The following is a 19,767-nucleotide window of genomic DNA, read 5'->3' on the forward strand; positions in this document are numbered from 1 at the left end:
ATACAATTTAATATTAATCGTATCGTGTCATGTAACCCGTCTAACAGAACAATCGTATCCGTATTTAAATTTTTGACACGATTTATTAATCATGCTGTGTTCGTGTCAATCTTAATTATGTTCGTGTTGTATGTTGACACAATACGAATATGACCCACCAACTCGAATTACCACCCCTAGTTCTAACATAAAAAGTCCCACCTCTTCCGTCTAATTCCACCCCTTCCACAATTCCCCTAGCGAAGTCCGCGATTTGAACAAATCGGACCAGTCCAAATCTTCAATTGATGATGGATCTAATTCTAATGGGCTCAATAAAAATCATAGACCAGTCCAAAACCACCCTCCTCCCGTCCTCCGGCTCCGGCATCCGGCCACGTCATTTTATTTATTTTCAAGGAGAAGAGCAACGTTTCTTTTTCAATTACCAAATTTCCATCGTCTCTCTCACCGCCAAGGCACGAGTCTTGTGTCCTTGCTCGTTTTACGCTGCTACATTTGCCACTTTACGCAACTTTCTCTGACAAATTCTCTCCATTTGCCACCTGTTACACCAGCAGATCCAAAACCCACACCCTTCTGTCTCTCTCTATCTCACCATTTCGACCACATTTTCTTCCTTTCTCTCGAAGTGTTGTCAGAAATGGCATCGCCGATTGGCTCTACGTCAGCCTTTTTTATATTCTTGCACTCTTTAATAATGTGGCTACGCTTCGTCTATGGTTCTGTTCACCAGTACAATGCAGACACATTCATTAGCAAGGGAAATGCTTTTTTGGTGCATGGTGGTAGTGAGGGGCTGTACTCCTCGTCTCCTACCCAGAACGACTCTGCCACTGCCGGTGCCTCCTTTATACAGTAACTTACTACCCATCTGCTTTATCTGCATGTTTCTTTTCTTTTCATCTTTGTTTCTTCTCATATCTGCTCTACTCACCAGTTCACGATGAACTTATTAGTACGTGAGACTTTGTTGATTGTTAATACGTTACGTGCCGTAGTTTTGCTTTTGGCTGAGTTTATGCAAGTGTTTCCTAATCAGATTTGAAAATATTACATTCCGGAAGCCCAAGGAAGCTCCTAAGTCCAGCTCCGAGTTAGTTCAAGCCATTGTTTTTGAAGTTGAAGATCGAGAAGCAATTGGTGGCTCAGCATATGGGGGCCAAAGAGCAGTTTGCTGCACTGCAGATCTTGCAAAACTAGGGGTCTGTAAGCAAGGGGAAGTGATTCACCGTCCATCCTCCAAAAACCCAGATTGGCCTCGAGTTTTTGGTGTTTCATTCAATAGGGATGATGAACTTGTTGCCAAGTTACCTGTGAAAACTATACAAATTACAAGAACAGGGATGTATAATCTGTATTTTATCCACTGCGATCCAAATCTCGAGGGCTTGATCATAGAGGGGAAAACCATATGGAAGAATCCTACTGGATATTTACCTGGAAGGATGGCTCCACTTATGAAGTTCTATCTGTTCATGTCTCTTGCTTTTGTGTTACTTGGATTCTTCTGGTTTTCTCAGTACTCGAGATTCTGGAGAGAAGTTCTTCCATTGCAAAATTGCATTACTCTAGTCATTGCCTTGGGAATGTTTGAAATGACACTATGGTACTTTGACTATGCTGGGTTCAATGACACAGGGATTAGAAAAACTAGAATTACTGTATGGGCAGTCACCTTTGGCACCATTAAACAGACAGTTGCACGTCTCATCATCCTAATGGTTTCTATGGGCTATGGTGTTGTGAGGCCAACATTGGGTGGTCTGACATCAAAGGTGATTTTACTTGGGGGTACATTTTTCATGGCTTCTGAGGTGCTTGAAATTGTGGAGAACGTCGGGGCCATCAATGATATTTCACGAAAGGGAAGATTGTTCGCGGTGTTTCCTGTTGCATTCTTAGATGCCTTCTTCATTATTTGGACATTTACTTCCCTATCTAAAACACTAAATAAACTTCAGGTACAATTTGATCATAAAAGACCAAATTAGGCGTGCGATCTTCAATAGAAGCGATAATTTACATAAAAATGTTAACTAATCCTGAATGATGGTTACAGCATTGACATGATTTATGTTATAACAGGCAAGAAGGATGGCAGCAAAATTAGACATTTACAGAAAATTTACAAATGCATTGGCTGTTGCTGTTATTTTCTCTGTGGGTTGGATCTGCTATGAGGTAATAAGATTCATATTGATTTACTTTCTTTACTATTCTATTATTTACTTAAATACTACCTTTGATTCTTATCATTTGGCTTTGATTTATCACTTTTTGTTTTTGTTATATCTGATTATCTCCTAGAATAATGAGGTTTGTAATTTAAGATCTGTTGGTGAAGGTTTACTTCAAATCAACTGACGTCTACAATGAAAAGTGGGAAGAAGCTTGGATTATCCCTGCATTCTGGCAAGTTCTATCATTCTCTCTCCTTTGTCTTATAAGTGCTCTTTGGGCTCCCTCCCAGAACTCTATGCGGTAAAGTTCCTCAACTTCATTCTGTTTTCCTATTTGCTCTCAAATTATTAGTAGTTCATGAGTAAACCTTCAATGCAATACTAGAACACATCATAAATTTAGGATGACAGGCACAATGTAACCTCAAAGGACAGCTGAAATAGCTTAGGACACCATGAAAAGTCTCCAGACACACAACTCCAGATCAGATTAACAGGAATTAATTATACCCTTTTGTGGATAACATGATCAATAGGTTAAGGAAATGAAATACTATTTGTCATACAAAACCTGATACGAAGATCTTCAAACCGCATGGACAATAACATAAACATGGCATGGGAAAGTGACCCTGTAATTGACAGCAACAAGGAATGTTGGCAATAAAATAGTTCGCTTTTTTTGGACAATGCCAATGGTGAATTTTGACATTGCATGTATCCAGTCTTTTGAGTATAACTTTGGCCATTAACAAAGCATTAGCGAAAAATCAAAGCCTAAATTGGTAAGTATGGTCTTCTATTGTTGTTTCCTTGCAAAAGCTTATGTTGTACATATTTGCTTGACAGTTATGCATACTCAGAGGATGCTGGAGAAGAATTTGACAAGGAGGACACTCTTGTGCTCATCCAACCCATGGGTTTGTCGAAGGATATTGGAGGCTCACTAGATGATAGATCAGTGCATCCAGGCGATGGGAATTTGAATGGTGATCTGGAGGAAGAGAAGACACAGTAATTCTCTATATATTGCAAGAAGTGGTCTGGTTTTTTTTTTTTTTTTTTTCGAGACACTTGAGTTCTCTCTGTTAAGAAATCATGATCCACAGAATTCATCGTGGCAGGGTATTAAGAAGAAGAAGATATCCTGGTCCACATGCACAACAATTTGTCTGACAAATTGATTTAAGTTTAAATGCGTGAGTACAACTGTAATTCAACTCGAGTCAAACAAAAAAAGGGCTTTGATATCTGAATTGCACGCAAGTTCTACACAAGTTTTGTTCCATGGACTCAAATGATCTCACTTTCTTAACAAATGTATACATCCAATACTGCGGTTTACCTCTGGACTGACCCCTTCTTCAGTTGCAAACCTTACAAATGCATCTTCTTAGTTGAAAATATTGTTACCAATGTCAACCTTTCGACTCTATGATTTCCTCCGCTTAGCAAATTTATGTAGTTAATGCTCAAGAACTAACACGTCTAATTCTATGATTTCTTGCACTTGTTGTGAATAATAGGTTCTTCTAAGCATTGCTGAGAGAGTAGACACACCAAAATAACTAGAGGAAGAAAGACAGTTATTAATTAGTAAATGAGTGAATTAACATATGTTAGCCAAATATGACATCAAGTGCATTCAGTAACGGCTCCACTTGAATATGAAAACCAAGCTCAGTGTCTTTGCCTGCTACATAGAATAGCTTTTTATCCAAATATCTTCCAATTTACCATTATCCAATACCAAAAATTACTTAAAAATAAAATTTAAATACACAAATTACCCTTACATCCTTTCTTCACCTCTCCCTCTCACTTTACTACACAATCACAAAATATATTTTGATATAAAACTTATTAACTATTTAAATATAAAATTTAAATAAGAAAAACTAATTTGTTAATAAAACAAAGTCTTAGGACTTAATTGTTTCAATGAAAATAGAGTTAACTGCAATTTGAATGGAATGAACAATTTATTGGCAGAGCAAAACTTCAAAGCCTAAATTATTTTAAATTGAAAATAAAAGGATTAAATTATGAAATTTGATAAATCTCAAAGACCAACTTGTAATTTACCCTTTATATACATATCATACATCCCCCTAATGACAAATTTCAGAGCATGGGATCAAGTTGAGTAACATGATCTTCCACTTGAAATTTCATGAAACTATTCAATAATGGGCAGACTCAAGTCAAAACTCATCACAAAATTATCAACTTATAAATCCCATTATAGAAGATGGAACAAGGTAGAAACTAAGCAGCAATACATTGAATTTTGATGCTTAGTACTAGCCTTACATGATAATACAGTGAACTTCCCCTTCTTTTGATGTCCAAAACACTTGATAATCCTCAATACGAAAGCGAAAGAAATAATCAGTGACATTTTATTCAGATCAAGTCCAACCCTTCAAATAAAATGCAATTTTAACTTTATTCATTCTATCATGTCATTTGTTTTGCCTTGGGCAGTTAAGGAAACGTATTTAGAAAGTACTACTTGAAAAAAATAATAATAAATAATGTTCAGAAAATTACCTTCATTCTAAGCCCATAATTCAATTGGAGGCTTGCCTACAATTCTTAGCCAAGTGCCCCTTCTTCCCACAAGAAAAACATTTAACATTCCTCCTTTTCTTTGCTCCATTTCCTTGCTGATAATTACTATCCTTCCCATTGCCACTCCCATTCCCATTTTCTTCTGTCCTCCCTCTTTTACCAGGCACAGAAATTAATTTCTCATGGTCTCTGCATCTACTTATAAGTTCATTCAATCCCCATTTCTCCGTTGGCATAATATATGCCATTCGAACAGGACCAAACTGTGAAGGGAGAGAATCAAGGGCTAGTTGATTAATCAAAAATTCAGGAAGAACAACATCCACATCTCGCAATCGACTAGCAAGACCAGCCATTTTGTTAAGGTGTTGGCAAACATCACCTTGGCCATCATACTTCATTGTCACTAACTCCTTTAACATGGAAGGGGCACGAATCCTTTCATCATTCATTATCATGTCTTTCAGTGCAGCAAAAATTTGTTTAGCATTGTCAGATTTAGTTGTATATGACAAAAATGAATAAATGTGATCAGCCATATTGAGCTTCATAAGCAAAAGGCTTAAGTAATTACTCGACTCCCATTTGGCATATTTCGCCTTTTCTTCAGCTGAGCTTGTATCCATAGGCTCAGCAGGTTTGTCTTCCCTAAGAGCTAAGTCCAAATCATGTAAACTGAGGATTAATTGGATGTTAATTTTCCAACTAATCCAACTGTCATAATTTAGATTATCTAAACGCTCCATTGTAGAAGCCGCAAACATTTCATGCGATTTCTTCACTGCAAAGAACAAATTGAAGTGCAAAAGCTCACAAACAATAACCGCACCAATAAGTATAGATCATTAAAGGGTATTGAATTATACTAAGGAAAATCATTTTCAAAGGGCATTCAACACCGCAAACTATCTACAATACCATGTTAGGCTTAATTTAACCACCGTCCCTCAACTTTAAGGTTGTTTTATCACAGTCCTTAACTTCATTTTGTATCACAACAATACTCAAATTTTAATTTAATACCATCCAAAGTACCAGCCAAATTCCATTGAATACTCTAGCCAGAGACTGATCTGGGTATGTCTAGGTGGAGTGGACACAATAAAAAATAATTATAGGGTAAAGACAAATATTTTTTATTGTGTAGGATTATCAAGATTAGTTTCTGGCCCTGAGTACCCAACAGAATCTGTAATTTTGGTGGTATTAAATTGAAGTTTGAATTTTTTATGATATAAACAACCTAAAAGTTGGGGATGATGAATGAATAAAATTAAGCCTACCATGTTAAAAGACAGAACAGAACAAAATCAGCAATCTTTTGGTTGTTGCTAATTAAAATCCAATTACCCTTAAATTAAAGGAAGAAAAGGACCAACGATTTCATTCAAAATTCAATCACTAATTAGTATCTAAGGAGGATCAACCAGCACCCAGCATATATCCACAGAGAGAACAAAATAACAATTTCTTAAAATACTGTTCACAGGTACATAATAGATTGAAAGAAATTAAGAAAAATCAGGTTAATAGATTGAAAGTAATCAAGCAAAATCAGCTTAATATACCTTCTTCAGCAACTGAATCACCCATCATTTGATGGTAACGTTATAAGCATGCAGCTTCGTTGCAAGTCTGTCTTGTGGGTTTTCGTTTACTCTGCACAAGAGGTCGAAGCCATGTCGGGGTGTAATGGTGTCGCGCCCTCGAACAAATGCGTCTTCTACAAGGATACGATCCGCATAGCATGGCCGTGGTTCAAGCAATTTTTTTTTAAAAGAAATTATTTTAAAGTTTTTATTATTAAATTTATTTAATATAATTTAAAATTAAATTTTAATTAATATATTTAAGAAATTATTTTTTCCATAATAAATACAACACCTATCCCAAAGAGGAATATCAAACAAATTCATCATAATGCAATCACCAATTTTTTATGGTAAAAAATTATTATTTAATTTTTATATTTTAATAAAATTATTTATTTAATTTTTATATTTTAAAAAATTTATTATTTAATCTATTTAGTTTATTCATCAAAATTTTTATCGGTCAATAATAAAAAAATTATTATATAATCTCTCTATTTTAAGAAAATTAATTAGTTGATTCCTGTATTTTAAAAAATATTATTATTTATACCCTATATTTTAGTGAAACTAATTAGTTGATCTATTTATTCTAAAAAATATAATATTTTGAGAACATATTGTTTGATAAAAATTAAAATTTTGCTATATCATGTTTAAATCTGAATTTATATTTTTTTTTTAAATTGTTCAAGTATTTTTATTTAATTTCTTGGATATCATTTTTATATTTTCTCTACTAATTATTTTCTTTGTTACTTAAAAATTTAGGAAAATTGATTAACTTTTTATAAACAATTTGTACCATTTTTTATCAAAAAGTGAAAAACAAAGAGAGAATGAGAGGGAGAAAAGTGTGGGTATAAAGGAGAAAAAATATAGGAAAAAAGAAATAAGTGAGAGAAAATTATGATAGTTTAGATATAAAAAAAATAATTATGAGACTAAATAATTAAGGAAATCAAATTATAAGGATTAAATATAGAGATTAAATAGTATTATTGACATGACTAATGAAAAAATTGATGAATATTGTAAATAATTTAACGGAAGCAAAATTGAATGACTAAATAATATATTTTTCTAAATACAAGAATCAAATAGTTAATTTCATTAAAATATATTGACTAAATAATAATTTTCTCATTTTATAATTTAATCCATCAATTTATAATATTTTATAATAAAATACTCCTTCTGTTACTTTTATCAACCATTTTTTAGAAGTTGTTTTGTTGATAATTATTTATCTATTAATTATTATTATTATTATTATTATTATTTTACCCTTATCTCTACTAAACAAAATAAATATCTATACAATTTTCTAAAATCCACCTTAACACCTCCTTATATAAACCGTAATGAAGATTATAAACCATTGAGAAACTTCTTAAATCATTCAGTAAAAAATAACTCGTGAATTTACTTCAGAATGCAACAGATACAGATACATGTTGAGATGTTACAAATTAAATATACAAGATTGCTAATGAAAATCTCCTATACTAGAAAATCTTCATTCATAATCTTGATTAGATTTATATTAGAGATAAATTATATTTCATTCTTTTATTTATTTTCAGAAGTTAAATGGTTTATATTTTGCTAAAGGCTTATTTGATTTATTTTAAAAATTTGAAAGACATATTTGATTTTTTTAAAAACTGAATGACTTAATTAAATCCCAAAATACTTTAAAGACTAATACAATGATTAGACATAATTTAAAGAGTCTCAGCCAAATTTATAAACGGCCTGTAAAATTTACTCCAAAACAAAATTAAAAATTTTGGTGAATCTACTAAATGTGGATTTTAAATATTACTATTTAGTAGATTTTATATATTCCAATTTAATGTAGGATTTAAGTTCCCTAATTAGGTACAATTTATAATTCTAATTAAGTGGGACTAATTATAGGAGATTTATATATATAAATATATATATTTTTTTATTTTATATAGTAATGAGAATAAAAATATAGTCTTTTAATTTCTCTCTTCTCCTCCATTTTTTTTTCTTCTAATTCTTAAATTTAGCATGGTATCAAAATACACAACAAATTTGCCAAGATCGATATGATATCGTGTTAAGATTTATTAATAAAATAGAAAAGAATGGAAGGGAACGAAAAGAATTCAAAAGATTACATCTTTATTCTCATTGCAATATAAAATAAAGTATTACATATTTATATGTACAAATATCCTATAATTACTCTACTTAATTACAAATAAAAATCCCATCTAAATAAGGAATATAAATCTTACATTAAATATGAATATAAAAAATTATTAAATATAAATATCTAAAATTTACTCTATTTTTCATAACACCTCCCCTCGAAATGGAATCTCATCAATTTCAATATCTTTCCTTTATTAGATTCTCGTTAAAACCATTAACAACCCTGTAATAGCTCACAAAGACAAATTCAAAAATACCCCCACCAATAACATAAAGCACCACAACACAAAGCAACTCTCAAGGTTGCACTCTATGTTAAGATTTAAGAATTAAAAGGAAAAAGAGAAAAAAAAAATGTAAGAGAAGAGAAAGAACTCAAAGGGCTATATTTTTATTTTCATTACTATATAAAATAAAAGATTACATGTTTATGTAGGCAAATCTCTTATAATTACTTAACTTAATTAGGAACATAGATAGGAATATAGACCTACTTACACTAAATTAAATCCTACACTAAATAGGAATATACAAAATCTACTAAAAAGGAATATTTAAAATCCACATTGCCTTTCCATGACACTCCCTTTTAAAATGGAATCACTTGGATTCAATAACTCCTCCTTGTTGAGATTCTCCCGTCATAAAGGCTCACAATTCATATTGATAAACACTAATACAAAAGCACTAACACAAAGCACCAAAACACAAAACAACTCTTAAGGTTGCACTCCCTTTCCAAAGGTAACGCCAATAAGAAAAAATAAACAAGCTAACATATCAACTATTAGTTCATAAATCTTATTATATCTTAATCTCTTAAATCAAATCATTTGATAAATGGGGTTGACTCTTAGTGCAAAAAACGTAAACAACTTAAAAAAAAAAAAATGAAATATTGCCAATCATAAAATTGAAGTTTTTGTAGCTTGAATTATATAAACTTTGTCAGTTGACCCATTAAAGAAAAATCACTTTTTAATTAATAAATTTTATATATTTCAAATTGAATCTAATGATAGGTAGACTGCTACTCTTATAAAAAAAGAAAATAATTAAAAAAATAAAAACATAAAAAAAATATTTGTGGCAAAATACTGTTTTCATAAAGTGATTTTATTTTAGTATATGCTTCAATTTTTTTTTCCTCAAATTCAAGTTTGCCATTTTTTTACACATTAATGGTATTTTGAATGAATTATAGATTTAGCTTTATCAAAAATTAGATTTCAATCACTTTGTGATAACTATAAATTATTTCAACAACACTTACAATAATTTTTGTATAATTTTTGTGGCCTTACAGTGTTTTCTAGACTAATGAAGTGCAAATTCTCTGATTGGACATGATTATCTTATCATCTTTCTCAAAATTGCAAAAGCACATAATCATTTTAGTATATATACAATTTCCATTAAAACAAAGGAAGGCAGCACATTATCCTTAAAAGAAAGCAGTGCAAAATAAATGGCCCATCATTCAAATACATAACTAATTTCTACAAAAGGGGTTTGTATATATTGATACAAGCGGCATTGCATATAATCAGAGTGCCCACATAGTATACAATGGAACTATTTTATGAAGAGCTTCACAAGTACTGGAGAAACTATAAATTCTTTTTTAGGAACAAGAACTTGAGGACCAGCCCTCAATCATTCTCTTTCACACCAAGAACTTTTTTGGATATATCAGATTTCAATTTGCACCCGAAAGACAGCTCCCAAAAACTTAGCATCAACTGCTAGCTCATGTTTCTCGTAAACATAGAAAGCCACAAAAGCAATAGGAACTCCTGCAGTAATAGAAAGATTATAAAACCAAATTGCTTCAAAGTGACCAACAGTCAAGCAAAAATTGTCACGTAGTTCAAAGAAAAAAGATGGCAGTCAAGGCAGGTGAGAAGAGGCTCATCTTCATGAATCATCTAATTAGACATACCGAACTCTAGATAGAAAATAATTCAGTGGGGTAAGCAGAACTATGAATTGATTTCACTTAATCATCAGCTCTTTATATTCTGATAGAGATAGGTGAACTGAAAACTTCAGAATGCCATAACTTTAACATTTATATAACAAACCTTTCAAAAGATTAGTTTATTTGTAATGGCCAAAGATGGTATCCTGATAGGGACTGACTGCATGCATGGATTAACAATGTACACATTCACATTGGTATGGGCATGCATATGTGAGTGAGTGGTTGTGTACATGCACAGAAGGCATCACTGTGTTTAGGGGAAGTCAGAAGTCAGCTCAGGAGTTTTACAAGTAGTCTGCAAAAGCAGCCTCCAGAGCCACTTTTCCTGTTGACCTTTTAGAGAAGCTGGAGTCTCATATTACACCCGAACCAACAGACAAAATGGAAGAGGTACAACTATGCCAAACAAGATAATAAAGCTCAGCACTGCTCTATAGGGGTTGGATAGAGAAGCAATAATTGAAGTTTTAAGAAAAAGGATGGATACTTTCGCTTGGAGTCTAGAGGAAGTAAAAGGTGTTAATCCCTCAGTTATGATGCATAGCCTGAATGAAGATCCGACCTTCAGGCTAGTTCAGTAAAAGAAAAGGAGAATCGTGCTAGATAGGTAGCAAGTGGTGATAGACGAAGTAAATAAACTTTTGAAGGCAGGATTGATCAGAGAGGTCAAATACCTGACTTGGTTAGCAAATATAGTTGTGGTCAAAAAAGCGAATAGCAAATGGCCAATATGTGTGGACTTCACCAATCTTAACCAAGCTTGCCCCAAGGATCATTACCCATTACTTATGATAGATCGGCTAGTGGATGCAACCGTAGGACATGCTATTTGTTCACTGGTGGATGCTATTTCAGGTTATCACCAAATCAAGATAGATCCAGAAGATGAAGAAAAGATTGCTTTTATCATTGACTCGAGGGTATACTATTACAAGGTGATGTTGTTCGGTTTAAAAAATGCAGGAGCCACTTACTAGCGGTTAGTAAATAAAATGTTTAAAGGCTTGATCAGCAAAACGATGGAAGTTTATGTGGATGACATGATTATTAAGAGTAAAAGGATGGAAGACCATGCAAAAGACATTGAAGAGGATTTCAACATTTTTGACAAAGTTGGTGTGAAGTTAAATTTAGAGAAGTGCACTTTTGGGGTCAAGGCCAGTAAGTTTTCAAGATACATGGTATCAAAAAGAGGGATAGAGGCAAAACGAGAAAAGATCTAAACTATCATGAACATGCAACTACCTAGAAGCATTAAAGAAGTTTAGAGGTTGAATGATTGGGAAACAGCTTTAGGATGATTCATGTCCTGTTCGGCTCGAAAATGTCTGCCTTTCTACCAAGCTCTAAAAGTAAGAAAGCATTTTCAATAGGGAGAAGACTATCAGGTAGCTTTTAATTAATTTAAAAGTTTTTTTAACTACCCCACCTCTTCTTGACTCGCCCAAGCTGGGTAAAGTTTTGTTCTTATATCTTGCAATTACTTAAGAAACGGTGAGCTTTGTTTTGGTTTGAGAAGAGGAAGGTGAACAAAGGCCAATTTATTACACTAGCCAAGTGTTGAAAGTCGCCGAACTCAATTACCCAGCCTTGGAAAAGCTTGCTTTTGCAGTATTATCAGCAACAATGAAATTGAGACCTTATTTCGAATCCCACGCAATTGAAGTCCAAACCAATTATCCATTGCGAAAGATTTTGCATTGACAAGAAACATCAAGTCAATTAGCAACATGGTTGGTTATATTGGGTGCTTACAACATCAGATATGTCCTAGAACAGCTCTTAAAGACCAGGCATTGGTAGACTTCATCAAAGAAATGACACCATCTATAGAAATAAAGGACAACTGGAAGGAAGATTAGAACGTTTGGGTTTATAGAGCTGCAGAGTCGATAGGGGCTAGGATCGAAGTTGTCATGAAGGGCCATCACAACATCAAACTTAGATATATGGCCCACTTAACTTTCCAAACTACTAAAAACATGGTAGAATATGAGGCACTTTTAATGGTGATTCACATCATGAGAGAGGTAGGAATACCGAATATTACTATTTTTTGTGACTTACAATTGGTTACTAATTAATGTTGATTCATCTTATTCTTGTTGAGATGATAATTTTTTTAGAGACTCAATAATTTTTGTGTATCTCTTCCATCAAAATCTTTCTAAGCATTAACCTATTAAAGTGATTTATATGCTCTGCACAAAGGTTAGATTGATTACATTAAATTATGTTATCATCAAAATCAAATTCATTAGAGCTTATGGGGCTAAAAGATGGCATGACTAAGATAGGTCAAAAGGTTTCTTTGTCCACATTCAATATGAAAACAATGATTTAAGGGAATAAATTGGCTAGCAAACCGAAACCATTAAATCTTCTGAGGTAGAATTGGAAGTTTATGAATTATAGTTACTATGAATTAGGAAGTTTAAGTTTTTTTAGGAATTTTATTATTACTTTACTAGTTTAAGTGTGTTTAGGCTTTCCAATTAGAATTAAATTAAGGTTTCTAAAACATAATGTGATTAAGGTTGCAAAAACTCTATAAAAAGGCCTAGGTTTTCTATTACTTAGTAGCTTTGATTATGATGATACTATTGAAAATTAAATAAAGATTTTGAGAATTAGTTCCCTAGAGAGTAGAGAATATGATTCTCTTCCTTCAAATCTTGAAATTTTGTTTCTCTTTAACTTTATCCTTCCTGTTCTTCATCAATTTGGTATCAGAACCTTGAAAAATGTCATTCTTCCACTCTTTTCTTCAAAATCTGCCTTATGTTTACTGTTTGAAAAAAGAAACCTTAATACCTATTGCAAATACAGGCATCACGATACAAAATAGAGGAGAACAACGTCGTTGCTTCACTAAACCCCACCACTAGTCTCCCTTCACCAAAACCTAATGCCACCACTACAAAACGACTGCCCAAACCAAGGCAACCCCAAAGGAGCAAGTCCGATCAACTAACGTGACCAATAGTCAAAAATCTATTCAAGTCGATCCTCACGTTACTCAAGATTCGACTAGAACTTGAGTTTATTTTTTCCCCCGGATCAGGAAGCTTCGCTAGCCACTGATACACTATTTCATGCCATCAAAAGTGACCTCAACACTCCTCGAGTGAAAACACAACAGGTTAGATTAGACGCGGATCACCTTCCAACTATATTCCATCGTCTCTATGCTTACTAAAGCTTTGTATGGTGCCGGCAATTTTGTCTTCAGTATCAGACCTCCCTTTCATCGTTCCTACTATGAATTAATGATTTAATTACTTAAAGTTCTATAATTTGCATAATTACTATTTATATAATGTACCTCATTTTTATTTTTCATGACATTTTCAAAGTGTAATATCATTTATTTTTAATGGACATTGAGGTCAAAAGGCAACTCTAGGTGTGACTAGTTTGACCTAAAAGCTAGCTAAGCTCACCTTACCTACCATACTCTTGCTTGTACCAGATTGTTTTTTTTCTTGCTGACATCAACGCCAGCTCATTAGCCTCATCAATGCCACCTTAGCTCTTATAACACATCAATATTGCCATGTTAGCAAAATTTTGGTAGGACCTCTCCCCACTAATTTTGACATGTTGATTTTGATTTTGGCATTTGCTTCAGATAGAAATGACTCCGAAAGGCTTAAAATTTAAATTTTTTAGTGAGGTGCGCTTCTTTAATCACAATTTCATGTTGTTGATTCACATTGAGAGACTCCAAGATAAAATCGATTACTACAAAGCTAATATTGGACAATTACAAGATGAAATTGAATTAGCTATGAGTTTAATGATAACATAATTTAATGAAATCAATCTAACCTCTGTGCATAGTATATAAATCACTTTTATAGGTTACTCTTTTGAAAGATTTTGACGGAAGGAATATACAAAAATTATTGAATCTTAAAAAGATTATCATCTCTGCAAGAATAAGATGAATCAACATCAAAGAAAAAATAGAATAGATTTAATCTCTATAGGCCGAATGTAAAAACGTAAGAGAGGAATATTGCCAAATGTAATCTATCAAGGGTTTATCTTTCAATTTAAAAAGCTTGGAAAATGTTTTCAACTCGTTCTTAAGGTCTTTGAATGGTGAAAATAATTTTTGTAAGTCTTTTGCATAAATCCACATGTTCAAAGTTGAAGGCTAACAGTAGCCAAATTAGTTCACTACTTTTGGCATCTAATTTTGCTAAACTCAAAACTAGCTAACTAATCTCAACTAGAGATAGTTTCATTTTGGTGTAATTACAAAAAAAAAAGCGCCAAACCTTTTCATGTTTTGGTAATCTAATCCAAACTTTTAAATATTGGAAAAAAAAAGCCAAATTTCTAAAAGTTATTAAATTATCATCAATTGAATTTTGAACTCCATTTTCCGACTTGTTTATAGTTATCATTGAAAATCTAATATTATCACATTTATCAACTTTTCCATTATCTCATTTTAATAGTGTTAGGGATGCATTCATAAGAAAGGGTTATATAAGAAGTGGACCACAATATAATGAGTTAATGGCAATGAAAATGGCAACAAATAAATTACAGTATCAGCAAATAAATTATAGCATCAAGGGAAATCAACAATAGCTAATTATTAGCAGAAATATAGATTACACTTGCGATATTATTATGATTGCAATATCTAGCTATAATTATTAAGATATTATTATGATTGTAATCTCTTGACTTAAACCTTGAATGTTTGCTATAATTAAGAAATTATTCCTATGTGAACATGTAATCTCTATATAAAGAGAACTTGTTGAGTGAATAAAATAAGCAGAATTTCCTTAACAACATTGTCAAGAGGTCACAAGCTCTTCATTACAATTCTGAGGTTAAAGCTCCCTCCAATAAACTTTCTTGCAATTTACTATAGGTCGTTCAAGGAATGGCTGAAACACCAACAAGGGAAACCCATCCAACATTGAAGGAGACTGCCCTGTTCAACGACCTATGAATCGATCCTATGCACCCATAGCAAATAAACATTGAGCATCAAATAATGATGAGATTGGAAGTAATGAGAGAGAATGCATGACTAAAATCATCTAATTTGATCAAATAACTAAGAATTTTGATACACCATAGATATCAAAATAAAGTTTAGAAGTAGCTGATGATACAAGTAAGATTGGATCAACTAGAAAATGAAGAAAAATATGTCAAAAAAAAAAGGATAAAATTATAAAATTATAACAAGCTTTCAAATTTTTGAAAATTTTGGATTAAATTTAGGTGCATTTTAAAATTTTGGTTGATTCTGTCAAAATTAAAAGGATTTAATAAAATTACCAAAACAAAATAAGATTTGGCTTTTTTTTTTGTCAATAGGCCTATAATTTTTAGTCAACTACTTTTATCCAAAAAACAACTTTTGTTAGTTACTTTTTTCACCTCCAATCTAAAATTGCCAGCGCATTTTCCAAGAGTTCAAAGTTTAGTTTTTTCAAAATATCTAATCATTGGTCCTCTTTTTGAACTCCAATAGCCATTTTTCAAAAGTGCCTACATAAGGGTTCATTTAGTCCCTTTTGACCTAATGAAAGCCATTTGATTGTTGAAGTGTTCTTGCATGCATTCAAGTGCTTTCACTCATGAGATTCAAAAATTCTCTTGCTCCTATATTGGACAATCTTCTTTCTCATCTTAATAGTGATTTATTCTTGTATTCTTGAATGATTGAGAGTGATTTTTCCAAAACCTATGTAAGGTTTTCAAGAACTCTTGAAGCTTGAATTGAGTTTGAGTGTGGAGATACACTTGTAAAAGTTACAAGCAACTTGATGAAGCTTGTTCGGTGTAGTAGGCCTTTTTTTTCCCCCTTGAAAAGAGACATATAGTTCTGATAGAAAGGTAGAGTGGCCATACTAGACTAGATAAAGTCCGTAATGAGAGTATTAGAGAAAAGGTAGGAGTGGTATCAATTGAGGATAAGTTGAGAGAAAGAAGATTGAGATGGTTTGGTCATATGAAGCGTAGACATACGAAGGCTCTAGTTAGACAAGTAGAGCACACTGGGTTAAAGAATAGAAAGAAAAGAAGGGATAGACCTAAACTAATATGGAGGAGAGTAATACAACATAACTTAGAAATATTACACATTTCCGAGGAATTAACCCAAAATCGTTTAGAGTAAAGAAAAAGAATCCATATAGCCGACTCCAATAAATTTTTGGGATAAAAACTTATTTAAATTGAGTTGAGTTGTTGAGAAGAGACATATAGTGGAGAGCAACTCTCAAAAAGACTTTTTGAGGAGTGGATGAAGGATAGTGAAAGTCGAACCACTATCAATCATAATGTTTGGTCTTCTTCACTCTATATTTTTTATTTTCAACTCTTTAACTTATTTGTTTACGCTATAAATGCATTGATCTCTATGCTTGGAAGTTTGCTTGAATATTTTTATACTTCCTTTAAGTCCAAATTTCACACACTTTGGAGCGCATAGCTTAAATTTTTCATGGTGTATTGAGCAAGAACCAAAAAATTGGTAAAGTGTCCAATTCACTCCCTCTTGGTCACTTTCTTTGGGACAACACCATCCACAATTCAAGCTAACTTTTGTGCCATGTAAACATATCAACTGATGCATCTCCACACAACTAAAAAAGGATATGTGATCTTTACCTCCTTAAGCTATCATTCAGTGGAGATATAGATGAACCAAATTCATAGCATGTGCATGCCTATGCTTGTGCTCAACAAGTACACAATTTGCACTTGGAGAGGATGGGTGTATTCAAATTGTAGAGATTTTGATTCGATATTTAGTTTAAATTACTTGAATAAGGCTTATAAAGCATAAATTATATATAAGAACTTACTCGAGAAAGAATTACCTACTAAAAAACTTTAATTTCAAAACTCTAGCAAAAAATAATCATTATTAGTAAAACACAAACACAAAAGAAGAAGATGATTGTACCTGCCCTGCAACTCTCTGCAACCTCCCCTACTAAAGCTAGAGCTCGTTCAGCACATATGTGTGCATGTGCCACATTTTCGACATATATGAAATCATAAATGTTATTCCCATTGCCAATTATGAACTGTTCAATAAAAAAGTTAACAACGAAAGATGAAATCATAAAACATTAGATTTGATGGGAGAAGTACACCATGAATGCACATCAACAAATGCAAACTCTGTGCGTTGCAGCTGGACCATGCAAAAGAGAGTAGTGAATATAGCAGATGGGCGCAGAAATTAATTTTTGCTCTAAAATGAATTCTGCACATCAATCATACATAGATCAACCAAAGGGTCTTAATTAGCCATCCAAATTATAAGCCAAAAACAAGAAAAATTTGTTGAAATGCATGATGCAAATCTAATGGAAGCTTCAGCTCCAAAAAAGTTGTATTTCACATCTTTTGATTAAAATACAGAATGCTATGATTAAGACCCTTTTCTTGATGCAGAATTCACAAATCCTCACTCTACTCCTAGTGATTTCAATTTCATATTCTCATTTAAAACTGTAAATTATAAGTGGAAAACTTGGATATGGTACGCCAATAATAGTTCTTCCTTTTGTCAGTATATCAAGCAGTCATACAATTGAGAGAAGATGCTTAGAAATAGTGACATATTGGAATAATGTGTTATCATTTTGAAACAAGCATTCTGGGTTCTTATATCCATATTACACATTGTGCTAACAATTCCAAGAAATATGAATTGCATTAACAAGCAGCAAAACCATAATTACCTTGGATTTCCTAGCCCTACCTGCAGCAATCGAAGATGGAACAAACAACCTATCTCCAGGGCCAAATATGCCGCTAGACGTAAACTACATGTTAGGGGCCCAGTAGTGCCATTTGCCTTGATTATCGCGGCCTCACCTTCCGATTTAGTTGCTGTATGTGAATCAAGAGGCTGAAACAGTTGAGGTCAACGACTCATCTCCATTGCAAAATTACATTGACCCCATGTAAAGTTAACACCTTTAGAACATAGCAGCGTCTACAAAATCAATAACTTAGCTGGATATGGCAAGGATCCATGAATCCCATCAAAAAACACGCTAGCAGAGCTAGTATATATACGCCCCTTAACTTTTAGCTCAACACAAGCATCAATAACATTGTTTGTCCCTGCAAATTACAGTCAACAAGTAACAAAAACAAATCGAGGTATTTATGTAACAATAAACTCTTCAAAATCAAAACGCATACCAATTTACCTTGTACGTTGACCGAATAGTGGAGCTGGTAATTATTAACCGAAGAATTAGGAGCCGCCATGTGGAACACAACCTCAGCTCCTTCAATAGCTATACAAGTAAAAGGATATATATCATAACAATGTCCATATAGCAAACAGTTTCGCAATCCATTTCCACTACAAAATCATTGGCAATAGATAGATTGAAAATAGATAATTGACCTTTGAGAACTTGGGCCTTGTCGCTGAGATCTGCGGATATATACTAAGCGCAACCAGATTTCAAGGCTTCACCAAGGGCACAGCTCTCCTCCTCAGCGCTTAGTTGAATGGCGGGCTCCAAATCAGCAATCCGAACTAAAAAAAAAAAATATCGTGTCCAACGAGCATTTCCACCAAATGCCGGGCAGCAAAACCCCTGCCTCCAGTGATCACGCACCACCTCACTTCCCCCGACATTTCTGTTTCACCAACTCCAAAATCCAAGAAATTGAGCAGTATTCAGTGAAGTGCTATACAATGTGGATCAAATTTATGCTTGATAATGAATCGATTAATCCGATTATAAGAGATGGAGACAATATACGGTAATTGTCAGTAAGCTTTGAGTTTTCAGTCTCTGCTGGTTGGGCGCCAATGGGATCTTTATTTTCAGGGTCTGAGAACCTGATTGATAGTACGGCAGCCAAGAGAGAGACAGGGAAGAAAGATTGTACAGGGCAGCGATGGTGTTTACTGTCCAGTGACCGGCCGTTTGTGGCTTCCTCTTTTGAAGTTGGGCTGTTTGTTCTATTTTATTGTCTGTCTGCGTTGCTTTTGGAGTACGAAATTTTTTTTTAATAGTATTATTTATTTTAAATGTTCTTGATAAAAATAATTTAAAAAAAAATTATTTTATTATTTTAATATTTTTAAAATTAAAATTTATTAAAATTTTAAATTATTTTTTAATATTTTTTAATTAATATATTAAAAAAAAAATTTTTCTCGATTATAATTTTAATAGTAACGTAAAACAAGCTCTTACTTGTGGGAAGACTGTCGTCAACT

General features: G+C 32.9%; 2 protein-coding genes and 1 pseudogene across 6 annotated transcripts; 1 reads left to right on the top strand and 2 right to left on the bottom strand.

Moving 5' to 3' along the window:
* The first annotated feature begins 460 nt into the window (after window positions 1-460).
* Window positions 461-3,216, top strand: LOC110654706 (uncharacterized). Of its 2 annotated transcripts, none has more exons than XM_058145871.1 (5): window positions 461-858; window positions 1,043-1,964; window positions 2,089-2,184; window positions 2,348-2,484; window positions 3,033-3,216. In XM_058145871.1, exons 1-5 carry the CDS (start codon window positions 644-646, stop codon window positions 3,199-3,201), a joined length of 1,539 nt encoding a protein of 512 aa, XP_058001854.1. In that variant the 5' UTR covers window positions 461-643; the 3' UTR covers window positions 3,202-3,216. The 2 variants fall into 2 exon arrangements, with proteins under 2 accessions (XP_058001854.1, XP_058001853.1); XM_058145870.1 differs by lacking the exon at window positions 3,033-3,216 and adding an exon at window positions 2,587-2,871 and having other exon boundaries at window positions 468-858.
* Window positions 3,217-3,409: 193 nt separating this feature from the next.
* Window positions 3,410-6,513, bottom strand: LOC110654727 (retrovirus-related Pol polyprotein from transposon TNT 1-94). 4 transcript variants are annotated; one of them, XM_058145872.1, is made up of 3 exons: window positions 6,326-6,513; window positions 4,737-5,538; window positions 3,410-3,751 (listed from the first exon to the last, which is right to left on the bottom strand). In XM_058145872.1, exons 1-2 carry the CDS (start codon window positions 6,351-6,353, stop codon window positions 4,757-4,759), a joined length of 810 nt encoding a protein of 269 aa, XP_058001855.1. In that variant the 5' UTR covers window positions 6,354-6,513; the 3' UTR covers window positions 3,410-3,751; window positions 4,737-4,756. The 4 variants fall into 4 exon arrangements, with proteins under 4 accessions (XP_058001855.1, XP_021666509.2, XP_021666510.2 ...); XM_021810817.2 differs by lacking the exon at window positions 3,410-3,751 and adding an exon at window positions 4,184-4,539; XM_021810818.2 differs by lacking the exon at window positions 3,410-3,751 and adding an exon at window positions 4,184-4,549.
* Window positions 6,514-10,035: 3,522 nt separating this feature from the next.
* On the bottom strand, window positions 10,036-19,527 carry LOC110652368 (3beta-hydroxysteroid-dehydrogenase/decarboxylase-like; annotated as a pseudogene).
* Between the last annotated feature and the right edge of the window lie 240 nt (window positions 19,528-19,767).

Source organism: Hevea brasiliensis, chromosome 4 (assembly GCF_030052815.1).
Source record: "Hevea brasiliensis isolate MT/VB/25A 57/8 chromosome 4, ASM3005281v1, whole genome shotgun sequence".
NCBI classification, from domain to species: domain Eukaryota; kingdom Viridiplantae; phylum Streptophyta; class Magnoliopsida; order Malpighiales; family Euphorbiaceae; genus Hevea; species Hevea brasiliensis.

Coding starts and splice junctions, on each gene's coding strand:
- LOC110654706 (XM_058145871.1), top strand. CDS start 644: ATGGCATCGCCGATTGGCTCTACGTCAGCCTTTTTTATATTCTTGCAC. Junction 1,965..2,088: donor AAACACTAAATAAACTTCAG/GTACAATTTGAT, acceptor ATGTTATAACAG/GCAAGAAGGATGGCAGCAAA. Junction 2,185..2,347: donor TGGGTTGGATCTGCTATGAG/GTAATAAGATTC, acceptor CTGTTGGTGAAG/GTTTACTTCAAATCAACTGA.
- LOC110654727 (XM_058145872.1), bottom strand. CDS start 6,353: ATGATGGGTGATTCAGTTGCTGAAGAAG. Junction 5,539..6,325: donor TGATTCAGTTGCTGAAGAAG/GTATATTAAGCT, acceptor TGTTCTTTGCAG/TGAAGAAATCGCATGAAATG.